General features: G+C 35.7%; 1 protein-coding gene across 1 annotated transcript in view; it reads left to right on the top strand.

Moving 5' to 3' along the window:
- LOC149833149 (zinc ion binding/nucleic acid binding/hydrolase) overlaps nt 1–15,413 on the top strand; it is a 149,652-nt gene that overhangs the window by 91,142 nt on the left and 43,097 nt on the right. Inside the window, exons 7-8 of the mRNA XM_090014940.1 lie at nt 9,474–9,548; nt 9,658–9,779. Coding sequence (XP_089871066.1) covers nt 9,474–9,548; nt 9,658–9,779 — 197 coding nt within the window. The remainder of the gene's footprint in view (nt 1–9,473; nt 9,549–9,657; nt 9,780–15,413) is intronic.

Raw genomic sequence — 15,413 nt, 5'->3', positions numbered from 1 at the left:
CGAGGTTCTTGAAAGAAGGAGAATCTCGTGAAGGAAGTGTTCTTTGATCATTGATCATCCCCTATCTCCTCTAGTCTAAACTCAAGTATTCATTATGGGAGAAAGAGAGTTCGCCATCGTCATCACCTACAAACTCAATGAAAACAACTACTTGATGTGGGCGACGATTATGGAGAATCATATCAAAGGAAAAAAATGCGGGGTTTTGTTAGTGGTTCTACTAGTGAACCACAACTCAAATTGACTAGAAGAGAAGGAGATCACGTCAAAGCCTTGTCCGAAGAAGAAAAAAAAAAGCCTTGGAAGAATTCCAAAATAAATTAGAAGATTGGGAGGCAAGCAATGCACAAATACTCTCATGGTTTATGAATACCATGGAGTTCAAGATCGCCACCAATATCATCAAATTGAAGAAGGCATCTGACGCATGGAGCTTTCTAAGAAGTACTTTTATCCAAAAGTATATGGCTAGGCTTTATTATCTCCAAGATAAGGTATGTAATTCAAAACAAGGAGATAAAAGTGTAAGAGATTTTTACGGTATTTTATCTCCTATTTGGGATGAATTAGCCATGTTGGAACCAAAATGGGAAGGTTCAGCTATTGATATGAGAAGGACCCAAATCGAAAGAGAAAATCTTTTCTCCTTTCTTTATGGCCTTCGACCGGAATTTGAGCAAGTAAGATCTTCCTTACTTCATAGGACCACTTCTCCTTCTATAAGTGAGGCCCTTGCTCAAATTTGTCAAGAAGAGACAAGACTTGGAATGCACAAGTCTAATGATGAGGTCCTTGCCATGGCAAGGCTCGAAAATTTTGTGAAAACATATAAACCACCTCACTTTGAGAAGAAGTTCAATGGAGAAGGACACAATGGAGGAGGATGCAAAGGAGGATACAAAGGAAAAATTATTTGTCATCATTGTAAGGAACCTAGACATATAAGACCGGAATGTCCCAAATTTAAAAAGGTGTCCGCCTTAAGTGAAGAACCTCAAGAATCAAGAAAAGGGGGCAGCTTCAATGAACTAAATCTTGCTCAAATGGCAGAAGCCGTCTCACAACTTCTTAAGGCTGCACCTTCTACATCCGGAGCTGCCATCTCTTCCTCGTCTCCTCCAGGTAAGACCTCTTGGATTCTAGACTCAGGTGCTTCTTTCCACATGACTCATAATGAGTCTCTATTATCTGATTGCACTAAATCATATTTTTCATGTGTGTCAACTGCCGATGGTACCTCTTTAAAAGTCAAAAGCTTAGGAAACCTTGATGATATTTCAAAAAAATTCTTCGTTCCAAAAGTGAGAGTCATTCCCAAACTGGATTTGAATCGTTTTTTGGTCTCTCAAATTGTTGACTATGGTTGTAAAATATTCTTCTCATCTAAGGCGTGTTGGGTGCAGGATCTCCAGTCAGGGAAGCTGATTGGGCAAGGCCATAGACGAAGAGACCTTTACTACATGGATTTCTTGTGTTTACCAAAATACTCGTTTTGTAATCATGTCAAAGACATTAATATAGATCTTTGGCATAAAAGATTAGGACACCCAAGTATATCCAAATTATCTCTTTTTCCATTTTTGGAAAAATTTTGTAAAGATAAAAATTTTGTATGTGAAGATTGTATACTTGGAAAAATGCAAATGATACCTTTTGGGTCTAGGACCTCTGTGACACATAAAATTTTTGAATTAGTGCATTCGGATGTGTGGGGTCCCGCCCCTGTTATGTCAAAAGGTGGTTATTCGTACTATGTTACATTTATAGATGATTTTAGTAGACATACTTGGATTTACTTTCTAAAACTCAAATCTGAAGTCTTTTCATGTTTTAAAAACTTTCATAATCTAGTTAAAAATCAATTTAAAACAAATATTAAAGTCTTCCGCTCCGACTTTGGGGGAGAGTTTCTTTCAAATGAATTTCAATTATATCTAAAAAATCATGGAATTGTGCATCAAAAATCATGCCCTAGGACACCTCAACAAAATGAGATTTCTGAAAGAAAACATCGTCATATCATTGAAACTACTAGAACCCTACTTATTTCAAAAGAAATTCTAAAGCAATTTTGGGCTGAAGCTGCCCTAACCACAGTCTATCTGATAAATAGAATGCCTTCTCAAACTTTGGAAAACAAGTCTCCTATTGAAAAACTCTTTAAAATTTCTCCTGATTTAAAAAGGCTAAGGGTATTTGGTTGTAAATGCTTCGTGCTTCTTGAAAAATATAGCAAACTCTCTCCTAAAGCCATAAAATGTGTCTTTCTTGGTTATGCTGATAATAAAAAAAGATATCGATGTTATGATAAAACAAATGATAAACTCTATGTCTCTAGAAATGTTACCTTTCTAGAAAATGACAGTGGATTTGATTTTGAAGTTCCTAAGAAAGAATCCGAGTATGCTTTCTTATTTGATTTGTTACCCAATAGAGGTATTAGTAATGATATTGAAACCTTCGAGTCTATTAATGACTCAAGTAGTGAACCATCTCAAGGTCTTCTTCAATACTCTAGACGAAATACTGGGGAGCATCCATGTGCCCTTGACAGATATAATCAATTAACAAATACTGAAGAAACTAGTGTTAGAAGGTCAGAACGAACACATAGGCCTCCGAGTAGGTTTGTCTCATATGAGTCCTTCTTACCAAACTACAGGGCATGTCTTTTAGCCATTCATTCCTATCATGAACCATCCAACTATAACGAGGCCAAAAATATAAGTGAATGGGTTGAAGCCATGAAAATTGAATTAGATGCATTACACAAGGCTCACACTTGGGCAATTCAACCTCTTCCTATCAGAAAGAAGACAATAGGGTGTAGATGGGTGTTTAAAATTAAAACAAAAAGTTAAGGGTCTCTTGAGAGATATAAAGCAAGACTTGTTGCAAAAGGATATTCTCAAGAATATGGTATAGATTATGAAGAAACCTTTGCCCCTGTAGCTCGTATGACTACAGTTAGAACTCTAGTTGCTATAGCATCCATTCGAAAATGGCCGATATATCAGTTAGATGTTAAAAATGCATTTTTGAACGGAAACTTAAATGAATAAGTATATATGGATCCTCCCCCTGGTCTGTCTATTGAAAAAGGCATGGTCCTTCGTCTTCAAAAAGCCCTATACAGGCTTAAACAAGCCCCTAAAGCATGGTATGATCGGTTCAGTGGTACAATATTAAAACTTGGATTTAAATCTTGTTACACTGACTCTGCTCTTTTTGTGAGATCTACATGTACCTCATTGATCATTCTTCTTTTGTATGTTGATGATATGATCATCACAGGGAATGATCAAAAGAAAATTGAAGATATTAAAATTTTGCTTAAAAAATCTTTTGATATGACTGATCTTGCTTTTTTGAGATACTTTTTAGGAATTGAAGTAGCCTACTCACCAAGAGGATATATTTTATCTCAAATCAAGTTTGCAGCTGATATTGTTGAGCGTTCAGGAATCACAGACACAAAATATGCTGATGCTCCTGAAGTAATAAATGCGAAAATGCGAGCTGAAGATGGAGTATTATTAGATGATCCAACCCCTTATCGACAACTTATTGGATCGTTGATGTACCTGTCCATTACAAGGCCAGATATTGCGCATGCCGTACATTCTGCAAGTCAATTTCAACATGCGCCCACAACCGTCCACATGAGTGCAGTATTAAGAATAATTCGATGAAAACTATATCTAAAGGACTATTCTTATCCTCTTCCTCATCTTTAAGTCTTATTTCTTACACTGATTCTGACTGGGGAGGAGATCCCAATAACCATCACTCAACTACTGGCTTTTGTGTATTTTTAGGTGATTCTCTCATTTCTTGGCGATGCAAAAAACAACAGAAAGTGTCTTAATCCTCTACGGAAGCTGAGTACAGGGCAATGACTACCACAACCACTGAAGTTGTGTGGATGAGAGCACTACTTTCCGATATGGATGTTGATGTCTCAGAACCTTCAAAGCTATGCTGTGATAATAAAAGTGCCATCTATATAGCCAGCAATCACACATTTCACGAGCGAACAAAACACATTGAGATGGATTGTCACTATGTTCGCGAAGAATATTTGAAGGGGACCATTACATTGCCATATCTTCAGTCTGAATTTCAGATTGCAGACTTCTTCACCAAAGCTCTTCCACTACCTCAATTTTTGTATCTTCTTAGCAAACTTTCAGTGATTTCCCCATAAGTTTGAGGAGTGTTAAAAATAAAATTGTATCCAAATACCCGATAAGGGTATTTTTGTCTTTTATCATATAGTACAGTCCACTAGGGACTGAAATGTAATTTAACATTATAATAAATAAACTGTACAGCTTAGGCACAACAGTAAAAAATATGACTGTTGTGCACAACAGTCAAAATATGATTGTTGGGCAGCAGTCCAACTAGACGTTGGACTGCCACGAAACAGTCATAATAATGACTGTTGGAAGGCAGTCCAAAGAGCTGGACTGCCTCCCATGTGTTGGAGTGAGGCTCTATAAATAGAGCCTCACTCCCTTGTTATTCTTCAATGCTTTTAGAAGCATTTGAGGGTTTTCTCTAGAGTTTTTTCCCATCTTATAGGCTTGTATGCCTCTTGTGCTGTTTGGTATTTTTATCTCTTTTGAGATTGTATTTGGTTCATTAGTGACCAACTTCAAGTGAGTTTATTAAATCCCTTTGTTGGCATTGTGTTTGTTTCCCTATTGTTCCATTGTACCTTGTTTCATTACAGCCTTGGTCGCCTATATTACGTCTATTTTTTCACAGGAGGTCCTTCTTTGGTATCCCAGATGATTGCACTACTAGGCAGCTATGGTCACATCTGGCATACACATATTCACAGATTTCAGAATCAAGAGTGCTGCTGCTGAAAAAGAAGTTTCATAGTCTCAGAAAGGGGAATTCAAGAAAAAAGTTTGTTCAACATATTTTTCTCGGGTTGGGTTCTGAATACCATGTTTTATCTACCACCCTACAAAATCTCCAAACACTTCTTACACTTGGTGAGACAAGGGCCAAGCTTCTTAATTGTGAGAACACCCTTAAAAGCTTGGTAGGGGAGACAAACAGTGGAGACTCATGAAGTTTTTTCTATTGGCATGAGTCATGGTAGAGGAAGAGGAAGCCCAAGGGGTGGTGGAAGACATGGTCTTGGAGGAAACTAGGGAGGCCGTGGATTGTTGCCCTTGCCAAATATTCCTTCGATTGATAATTGTCAAGGCAGAGGGGTTCCCACTTGTTAAATCTGGAAGAAGCTAGGACATATCAAAGCCAGGTATAATTCTCAAACATTTGTTCAGAACAAGAATCAAAATAAAACCCATGTTACCTGTCAAACCAGTGAAGGACAAACCTCTGGAGGTCAAATTGTGGTGAAAAAATAGTTACTATTGGCAGCCTTTTCAGGCCTCAATCTCAAACAGAATGATTAGGGGGTGTGGTAAATAGATTCAGGAGCAGCTAACCACATTACTGGAGATGAGGGTAAGCTTCTGAAATTGATTCCTTATTCTGGTAGTTCTAATATTATTACTGGTGACAGTACTCATCACCCCATTTCACATGTTGAAAGTGTTTCCATTCCTTTGTCTAATTCTAGTTCTCTTAAGCTTTTCAATGTCTTCTTAGTTCCTAATATAAAAAAAAAATTAGTTTCAGTTTCCAAATTAGTTGATGATACTAATTCGTGCGTAATATTTACCCCTTCTTCTATCTATGTCGAGGATCTTTAGATGAAGAAGACGTTCGCTGAGGGAGAATGAATGAGAAACATGTACGTATTAAAAAATGATTCTTCTCCAAAGCTTGCTACTCGTATTCTGAAGCATATGTAAGAGTCAAAAGTATCGTGTCTTTTGTCTAAAGAAAATAAGCCAAGTGTATGACACAGTCATTTAGGGCATTGCAGTCTATCTTTTGTTGAAAGGCTGGTTTCCAGTGGTTTGATTCCTAAGTCTAGTTTGAGTTTTGAGTCAGCTGATGTTATTTGTCCTAGTTGTCAAGTTAAAAAGAGTCATCTACTTGCTTTTAATGTTATGAATAAAAGGGCTTTGAAACTTTTGAGATCATTTATTCTGATGTTTAGAGTCTTTCCCCTATTGCTTCTTCTTCAGGCAATCATTATTATGTTTCTTTTGTTGATGAATATTCTTGTTTCACGTAGATCTACTTTATGAAACATAAACATTATGTTTTCCACCTCTTTCAAAAATTTCATACCTTAATAAAAAAATCAATTCTACATGTCTATTATAAACATCTAATGTGATGTTGGTGGGGAGTATTTCTCAACAGAATTTATTAAATATCTTCAGAATAATAGAATCAATCGAAGGGTGTCTTGCCCTTACACTATACAAAAATGGTATTTCTGAAATAAAGCATCACCATATTGCCGAGAGTGCTTTGACGATGACGCATGAAGAAAAAATTCAATTCTACTTGTGGACCAAAACATTTCATTCAGCCATGCACTTTTAAAGACATCCTATGAAAATTTTGGATCATAAATCTCCTTATTATGTGCTGTTTGGAAAGCATCAAGATTTTAATCTTTTATGTGCATATGACTGTATTTGTTATGTTCACATTGATGATGCTTTGAAAAATAAGTTTGAGCCTAAGGCCCTTGTCTGTAAGTTTGTTGGTTGATAGTCATAAAGATTTTAAGTGTTATGATATCAAGAAGAGGTGCATAAAAATATCTAAAAATGTTGTTTTCGATGAAGCTTCTTTTCAACAGGATGAGACTGTTAACATAAATGTAATATCATTTGTTGTATATACCTAAGTATACTTAGATATACTTATTGATATTTCTTTTTGTATTATAATTAAGGTATACTTTTGGTATACCTATTTTTTTTTGTCCTTAGTAGTGTAAGTAAAATACGGATTTCTCACAACATAAGGTGTCATTATCGTCAACCGAAGCTAAGTACCACCATGACCACCACAACATCTGATGTTGTGTAGTTGAGATGATTATTGAAAGACATGGGGGTGTATATGCAATTACCTTCAAGGTTATGCTGCGATAATAATAGCGCCGTCTACATACAATCACAGGTTTCATTTGCGCACCAAACATATTGAGATGGATTGCCACTATGTTCATGAAGAGTACCTGAAGAAGGCCATTATCCTGCCATATGTAGCATCAAAATTTCAGTTGACTGACTTCTTTACGAAAGCTCTTCCTTCTCCCTGGTTTCACTTTTTGCTTGACAAACTTTCAGTGATTGCACCGTAAGTTTGAGAGCGAGTGTTAAGTTGTATGCATATATATATTATTTTTGTTGTATATACCTAAGTATACTTAGATATACTTATTGATATTTCTTTTTTATATTGTCTTTTGTAATCAAGGTATACTTTTGGTATACCTATTGATTTTTGTCCTTAGTAGTGTAAGTGGACTTAATAGGGGTAGAATAGGGATTTCTCACAACAAAAGGTGTCTTTATACTGAAGCTGAGTACCGCCATGACCACCACAACATCTGAAGTTGTGTGGTTGAGAAGATTATTGAAAGACATGGGGGTGTATATGCAATCACCTTCAAGGTTATGCTGCAATAATAATAGCTCGATCTACGTAGTTGGCAATCACACGTTTCATGAGCGCATCAAACATATTGAGATGGATTGCCACTATTCGTGAAGAGTACTTGAAGAAGACCATCATCCTGCCATATGTACCATCAAAATTTTAGTTGGCCAACTTCTTTATGAAAACTCTTCCTTTTCTCTGGTTTCACTTTTTGTTTGACAAACTTTTGGTGATTGCACCATAAGTTTGAGAGAGAGTGTTAAGTTGTATGCACACACACACACACATATATATATATATATATATATATATATATATATATATATATATATACACACATACACACACACACATTAGTATGTATATATATGTAATAGGTAAATACCCGATAAGGATATTTTTGTCTTTTTGCCTCTTGTAATTAGTTGTGTTCACTAAGGACACTTTAGGGTTTTTTAGCCTTTTTTGTTTTCTTCTTTTTGTCAAGGGCGTTATAGTCTTTGTAATGCCCTTTTCAAAGAGTCGTTGCTGTTGGGAGCACTCCCAATGGCCTTTTTGGGTCCCTTTGTATATAAATAGGGATGAATCTCCTCTTGTATTCTCAAGCTCGTCTCAAACAATTATCCTAAAAAGATCTATATTTTTTACTCTTTGTTTCTTGCCCATTTGAATGTTGTGATTGTGTCCTTGTATTTGACCCATAAATGGTCCTTTTGTTGACACACTTTTTGTGGATTTGTAAAGCCCATAAGAGGCACTCTATTATTTTTTTTGTATGTGATTACAGTGCTTAGATGAGACATTTTAAATTTCAAAGAAAAGGGTTTAACTGAATTCACTTTCTTGCATTCTGGGACATTATTTGAAGCATTCCTGGCTAGAGAGATGGTTTGAATTTTCTGACTAGTTCTACACTGGCAGTAAGAATGAGAACTTGAAGGGTTAGATTCATATCTTGGTCAGAGCAAAACATTCTAAATAAAACTGGGAAGAGCAATTAGGGATATAAATAGGTTTTTCTTTATTTATTCACATGCATATTTACTTTTCCAAATATAGATAATTCAGTCTTTGCTTAAGCAAAGAGTGCATGATCAAGCAAGGGATTTGAATATAAGGGTCATGAGTTGAGTTGATAAATCTATGTAATCATTTTATTAGATAAGAAATAAGTGCATAAAAAAGTAAAGCTAATAAAACATTAATTTTGTGAGTTAAATCCACTGAATTGTGGTCCTTTGTCAAATTCTAACATCTAGATTGGGAAAATTTCCCAAACATAATTTGCAGACTGATTACTTCAGAAGTTTCTGAATTCTATCGCCATGTTCCTACATCCATGTTATCATTGCTGGACAGATTTTTACTTTTTAGCTGAATTATCTTCATATGAATGGTTAATGTACTATTTTGGCTGTGTTTGAGAAGATAGCTAAAAAAAATTGATCCAGAGTACATGAGGCTGCATTCATACGGGTGAACATGTGCAAGGTCTGGGTTGGGCCTTTAAGGTACTATGGGCTGAGAATAGGCCTAGGCCCCACCCTAGACTGGCCAGAAATTATTATGCCTGAGCCTAAGCTGAGTTGATCTGTTCAGAAAACTTTTGTTACTATGGGCTTAAATCTGAGCCATGCTAAACAGCCTAGGCCTGAGTTTGCCCGATATTTTATGTGGACGGGCTTAGGCCTCGGTCCTTGGGCCAACCTGTCCTTGTGCTGATGTCGCCCCTACCTCTTCATCCATAGACCAAAATGTGCTACAAAACTTTAGTCAAGAGTACATACAATATGGAGTTAATGTGGGCATCCTTTTCTAATCTTAAGTTCATGTTTGACTACACGTGCTTTACAATGTTCTGCCGTAAGACCTTCAATCATCATAGCATATGATGATGACTGGCTCTTTCAATCCAGGGCCATGGTTTCGGATGTCAAATGTGTCATACCCTGAAGTTTCAGATGCACAGTTTGCAATTGGGGAATTATGTGGTAATTAGTATTTTTTCATCTCCCTAGCTATTTGGGATTTTTTCTTTTCAATTTTTGGATAACAGTGTCTATTTTATTGCTAGGCATCAATTTACTTTTTCTTTCACAGAAAATGGTTATATGTACTGTTGGGATCCTTTGAAGCTGACCTCAAAAAGAACGTTAAGGGAGGTGCTAAATACGCTCACAGTTCAGGAGCTGCGGGAAATTTTAAGCTTGTCGCACTTGAAGGTTTGTATTTTATGCATCATTGGGCATATCATGCTTGTTGTAGACACTAAGGATTAATATGTCTATACTTCTTTTTCCATATTTTGCCTGGGGAAACCACGTCCAGGACTGTAGACAGCATCCCGTCCTGGCGGCATAAAATGCCATGGCTAGGACCCTCACCACCGGGGGCCTATGTGGGCTTCGGCTAATGCAAGGGGGTAGTGTCCACGTGAGTCAAACCCCGACTGCCAATCTGACAGCCGAGGCCTGCTCGAACTACACTAACTCCTTTGGGGTATTTATACTTGTCTTCGAATGTTTGCATAAGAAATGAAAAGTTTATTCTTGGTGATTTATAAATGGAAGATTCTTAAATTGAGGTAAAATTTGGTGCAGCTACATTAAAGTGTTCCTTTGTGAACAATTTCACATCAAATATTTAAATTTATAAATCCTTTCAGATCCATCAAGCAAGAATATCTTAAAACTGTACTGAGTGTAAGGATATGTTTTTGTTGACTGTATTGTGTTCCGTCAAAGACCAATGAGAGATAAGCAGATTTGATCTTGGGTCTTAAAATTTGATTATGTTCCAATGGACATGCATACTCCATTTGTATTCTCCATATCTATCTCTTTACTCGGTATTCTAATCGAAAACTCCATAAAGATGGATGTATTCCCATATCTTCAGCTGTATCTGCATGGCATAATATGTATATGTATGCACATATACATATATGGACACCCATAAATATAAATATGCCATAGTTCTTTGCTTCAAATTGATTATGTTGTTGAGTTTTTATTCAACACAAAAAGCTCCTAAATATCATGATAAATTTCAAAAGAAAAAGAAAATATCACAATGTTTGATTGTTCTTGATAAATCCTAATTTTATCCTTTTTAATTCTAATTTAATTTTATTATTGTAATATTTTGAAATTCCCGTGTTTTTGTGATATATTCTTATTTTTGAAAGAAGTGTTTTTGTGATATATTCATAAGATCTTTTTATTTATTTATTTATTTCCTCAAGAAACATGCTGATATTTTTGTACGACAGGTATTTGTGAATGTACATACATATATACATCCATCAGTCCATTGATATTCTGTACATATGCACACACACACACACACACATATATATATATATATATATATATATATATATATATATATATATATATATATATATATATATATATATATATGCATGCATGCATACATCTATGCATATGAATACATGAAAAAAATACATGTTCGCATTGGCTTTTCCAGTAAAATGGTATCCCAACTTGGAATTCTTCATGCCTTCAAAAATATGGTACCAATAGCGACATAGAAATGCTCTATTCATAATAATATTTTGTAATTTGTTAATATAAAAGGAAGTATCTGGCCGTAATGCACCAAGTCAAGCTATTTGTGTTCTTTCCTTTGTTTCATTTGTTGTAAAAAACACTTTATATTTATCCATAAATGAAGAAATATCTCTATAATATGCTAGAGATCGATTTGCAATCAGTTATCCTCCCATATGGTAGGAATGTGAAAAGTTGAAGGTCAAATATAATAGATGGTTTTCACTAATGCATTAAAAGTCTTGTAGAATAAGGAGAAGATGGCAATATCCCATGCATCCTCATTTTGGGATGATGAATCTCGCGGAATGAAAAACGAATGAAAAATATGTGGGTGCTAAACATATATTCACATTTCTTGCATTATTCAAGGTATGCATCGGGGCGCCTGGTATTTGTCAAAAGACTCGAAATTATGAACAGATCTACATTGTCGGGCATCTTCATAACATGCTTTACTTGGAGGATTGAATCGAACAACCTGTTAATGTGTTGGCTCAGGCCTATTCTCTTTCCTCTTCCTGTCTTCATTGTAATATTTCACCAACGATCTTGTTCAGAGGCTCGACGTTCTTCTGCTACACATTACTTTTCTATTTGAACCAGGACATCCTAGTTTCAGTGCCACAATGGGGAGATGAGGTGTACATGTCAGAAATTTTGCTGGTCTTTGAAACTGTCAAGTAGTTTGTGGGTTAAGAATTTCTGGGAATTGTTGAAAACTTGAAATTGATAAAACCTCTGTGATGCTTTCAGCTTTTGAAGATTTCATGTGTGAATTCATGTATTGGTGTTTTCTCTCGCTCAATCTGGGGTGCATTTAGTGTAGATATTTATGGTGAAAGAATCCCATGTTTGGTGGAAAACTTCATCCCCAATCTTTTTCTCTCTGGAGGGAAGTACATAACTTTGTATCTATAATATTGCCTTATTAAGATATCATGGCGACATGTAAGACTGCCAAGTGATTGGATCAGTTTGAGGACTTGGCTGCCCTGAACCAGAAACCTTGGTTTTTTGCAAAAATAATGGAGACCTGGATAAAATATGACCAGGTTTGGGTTTGGATATGAATAGTATGTAAGTGCTTCTTGTTGGTACCTGACCTGATAAAAGCATAATCTGAGTTTAGCATTTGTATTAGATATCCAACTCAGGCCTTCATGCATAAGCCCATTCCTCTGTTTACATTAAAAATGTGCAAGGTGAGAATGGAACCCAGCTTTCTCACTTGACATCTGAAGATTTGCCCAGTATTACCCACGCCCCTCTGTTAGCAATAGTTATGAAAAAACAAACAAGTTCATTTATTAGCCCAGATCTCAGATCCTTACCCTATCAGATGTCAAATAATAACAGGTATGGAAATTAAAAACAAAAATCTGGTTGGGTGTGGGTTCTCTCATATCTGACCGGAAAATTGCCTGAATCCAAACCCAGATCTGCCCATAGGTAGGTGTGGGAGATGAGATGGGCCACTCATGGCTCGGCTCATGTTTGGCTCATAAAGAGTTTGTTCGAACTCATGAAATAGGCTCGACATGCTTGGGCATGAACGACCAACATCGGCTTGCATAGGCTCTTTAATTAATATTAAGTAATTTTACATATAAAAATATATCATAGAGTGAAGATGGTTGAAGTGTTTGGATTGCAAGCGATAAGTTTAGAGTTCAAAGCCTATTGCTTACAGGTTTGAAACAATTATTTATTTGATAAATGAGCCAGTTTGAGCTTGGCTTAGTAGGTTTAGGTCCGAATTCCATTATTTTCAACTATATATATGAGCTAGCTTGGGCTTGGCTTATTTAACTCAGGCTTTTATGAGCTCAAGCTCGGCTCGGCTTGACACAAAAAATGGCCTGGGCTTGAACACCCTTTGTTCGGCTTGTTTACCAACCTTACCCATAGGTTGTATGGCTGGATTTGAGAAACCCAGATGAGACGGGTACCTGACCTGTTGACAGCCTACAGACATGATATTATGATGTTACAGACATCTGTGAATTAATATCTTTACATCCTGAATTGCAAAGTACTCATGCCGGGTAATGCCTAACAATTGCATTTCCTTAGTCATCACAGTTGTGCTTTGTATAATTTTGATTTTTTGATTGTTCATAATGATGATAATGGTAGCTATTTTCTGTCCCTCTTTTTATTTTCTGCACAGTTCTTTGAGGAATTGAATGTTGGCTATGTGAACATCACTTAATATGCTTCAGTAGTGCTGCCTTTTTTCTTTCTACATTTTTTGAATATCCCTCTGGAGCATCATGGATGTCACTTCCCAAGTTTGGATGTGGTCATAGTTATGCTCCTACATTAATGCGATGCTTTGGCTTCTGATGACTGCACTGTACAAGTAATACCGTGCAGACAGATACGGGTCAAATATTGATGATTAAGTGCTGAACCCTGACTGCAAATGTCATTCAGTTCATCTTTTTGTGTAGTTGTCTTCTATATACTCAAGAAAGTATTGTGGTTATCCAAAAATGCTATTGGAACTGTTCAGTTCAATAGTAGTTAATTGGAGATCTCTTTCAATTGATATAGTTTATTGCGTATGATTGTGGTGATGGATTTATGCTTTGATGCATGTGTGTGTATTGGGTGTGTGCATGCATGTGTGTATATGTGCACACATGCGTGTATTATCTTGATTGTTCATTTGTGATTTAACTTGTTGCCTATTGGATTTAAGCTTTGATGCATGTGTGTGTATGGGTGTGTGCACACATGCATGTATTATCTTGATTGTTGGTTTGTGCTTTAACTTGATACATTTTTGGTTGCATATTTTTTTGGTACTTTTTCCCTTTCTTGAAGTTCTAATTTTATATCTGAACTATTTTTTTCCTTTGAACTAGGAAGTTATAACGGTACCCCGTCAAATATAGAATAAAAAAATGATGGAACAAAGCTAATTATCAAAGCCAGAATTGCTATGTCAACGTGAAACAGTTGAATGCAAGGTTGTACGTATCGTACCATATCGTCTGATACGTATTGTTACTATGCAGAGATCGATATGATACACACTCGTATCGTGATATGAGTACGTATCGTATGTATCATACAATACAACCTTGTATCGTATCATACGATACAAGATCGACACACTTAAAAAAGGGCCAAATTGTATTTTTTTAGGTTTTAAAGACCTCTTGAGGGTCGACTCCCTCATTTGTGTAAAGGTCATTAGAGGGGTATCAATGCACTCTAGGAGTCGTGAGACCTCCTGGAGGCCGACTCCCTCATTGTTGTGGTTTGCTCTAGTAAGAGTTCATTTCCACCATTTTTTTACTCAAGTGGATTAAGGTAAACAATCTTTATTATGAGTAAAATTGTAAAACTACCCTTCAAAAAATTTGTCTCTGGAGGCGCTATCTAATGAAATTAGGGATTTATATCAAGGTAGAAATCATACTCCATACTCTTCTAACAAAGATGGCATTAGATGATCTGTCATGGCAATGGGGCACTCAAGTAATGAGTGAAAACCAATTGAAAATCGAGTGCAACTATTGCCATAGTATTTTTATTTATGTAATATGGAAGTATGAGTCTTGTGACATGTTCTTAAATGCAAGATATTTAATATTTTGCATTGTTCTTGTTAGATAGTTGATGTTTGATAATGTCTTATTCTACTTATAGCGACATAAATGCTTCATATGTGATTTTATGGTTGTATTTTGTGCAATTCATCATTGTTTCATTGTGTTATGATTTTTTTTTTAAATTTTGCTATTTTTCTGTTTTTTCATGATTTTTTAGAATTTTAGAATTTTTTTTTTAAAAATTATGATTTTTTTACAATACAATACGATATGTAACTTATTTTTGGCTCAACTGGTACGGGTAACGATACAATACTTACAACCAAGGTTGCCAGACTAGGAAGCGGAAGCAAGAAACGATATGGGAAACAGAATAAAAAAAATATAAGAATTGAATGAAAATCAAAATGAAACACATGAAAACTAAAATAAAAGTGAGAAATATTAAATTTCATGTTTTTTGTGTAAGAATTAAATTTTTAACAAAATCTAAAAATGATGACTACCAATTTAGAGAAAGCATATGAAAGTGAGTGAGAAGAGTGGGGGAAAACACATAAAAAACAAGAAAAAATGAGCAAGAGAGCATGTGTTGAAAGCATAGGATAAGTGTGGGAGAATCGTGGTTCTCATCAAGTTTCAGAAGCGAGGAGTATCGTGCTTCCTAAATGAGTTTCTGGAAAGGGAGCTTCCCACCTATCTAAGAAGCTTCCGGTAA

The sequence above is a fragment of the Nuphar pumila genome, chromosome 7 (assembly GCF_984573655.1).
Source record: "Nuphar pumila chromosome 7, dmNupPumi1.hap1.1, whole genome shotgun sequence".
NCBI classification, from domain to species: Eukaryota; Viridiplantae; Streptophyta; class Magnoliopsida; order Nymphaeales; family Nymphaeaceae; genus Nuphar; species Nuphar pumila.
This window is presented reverse-complemented; position numbering and strand designations above follow the sequence as displayed.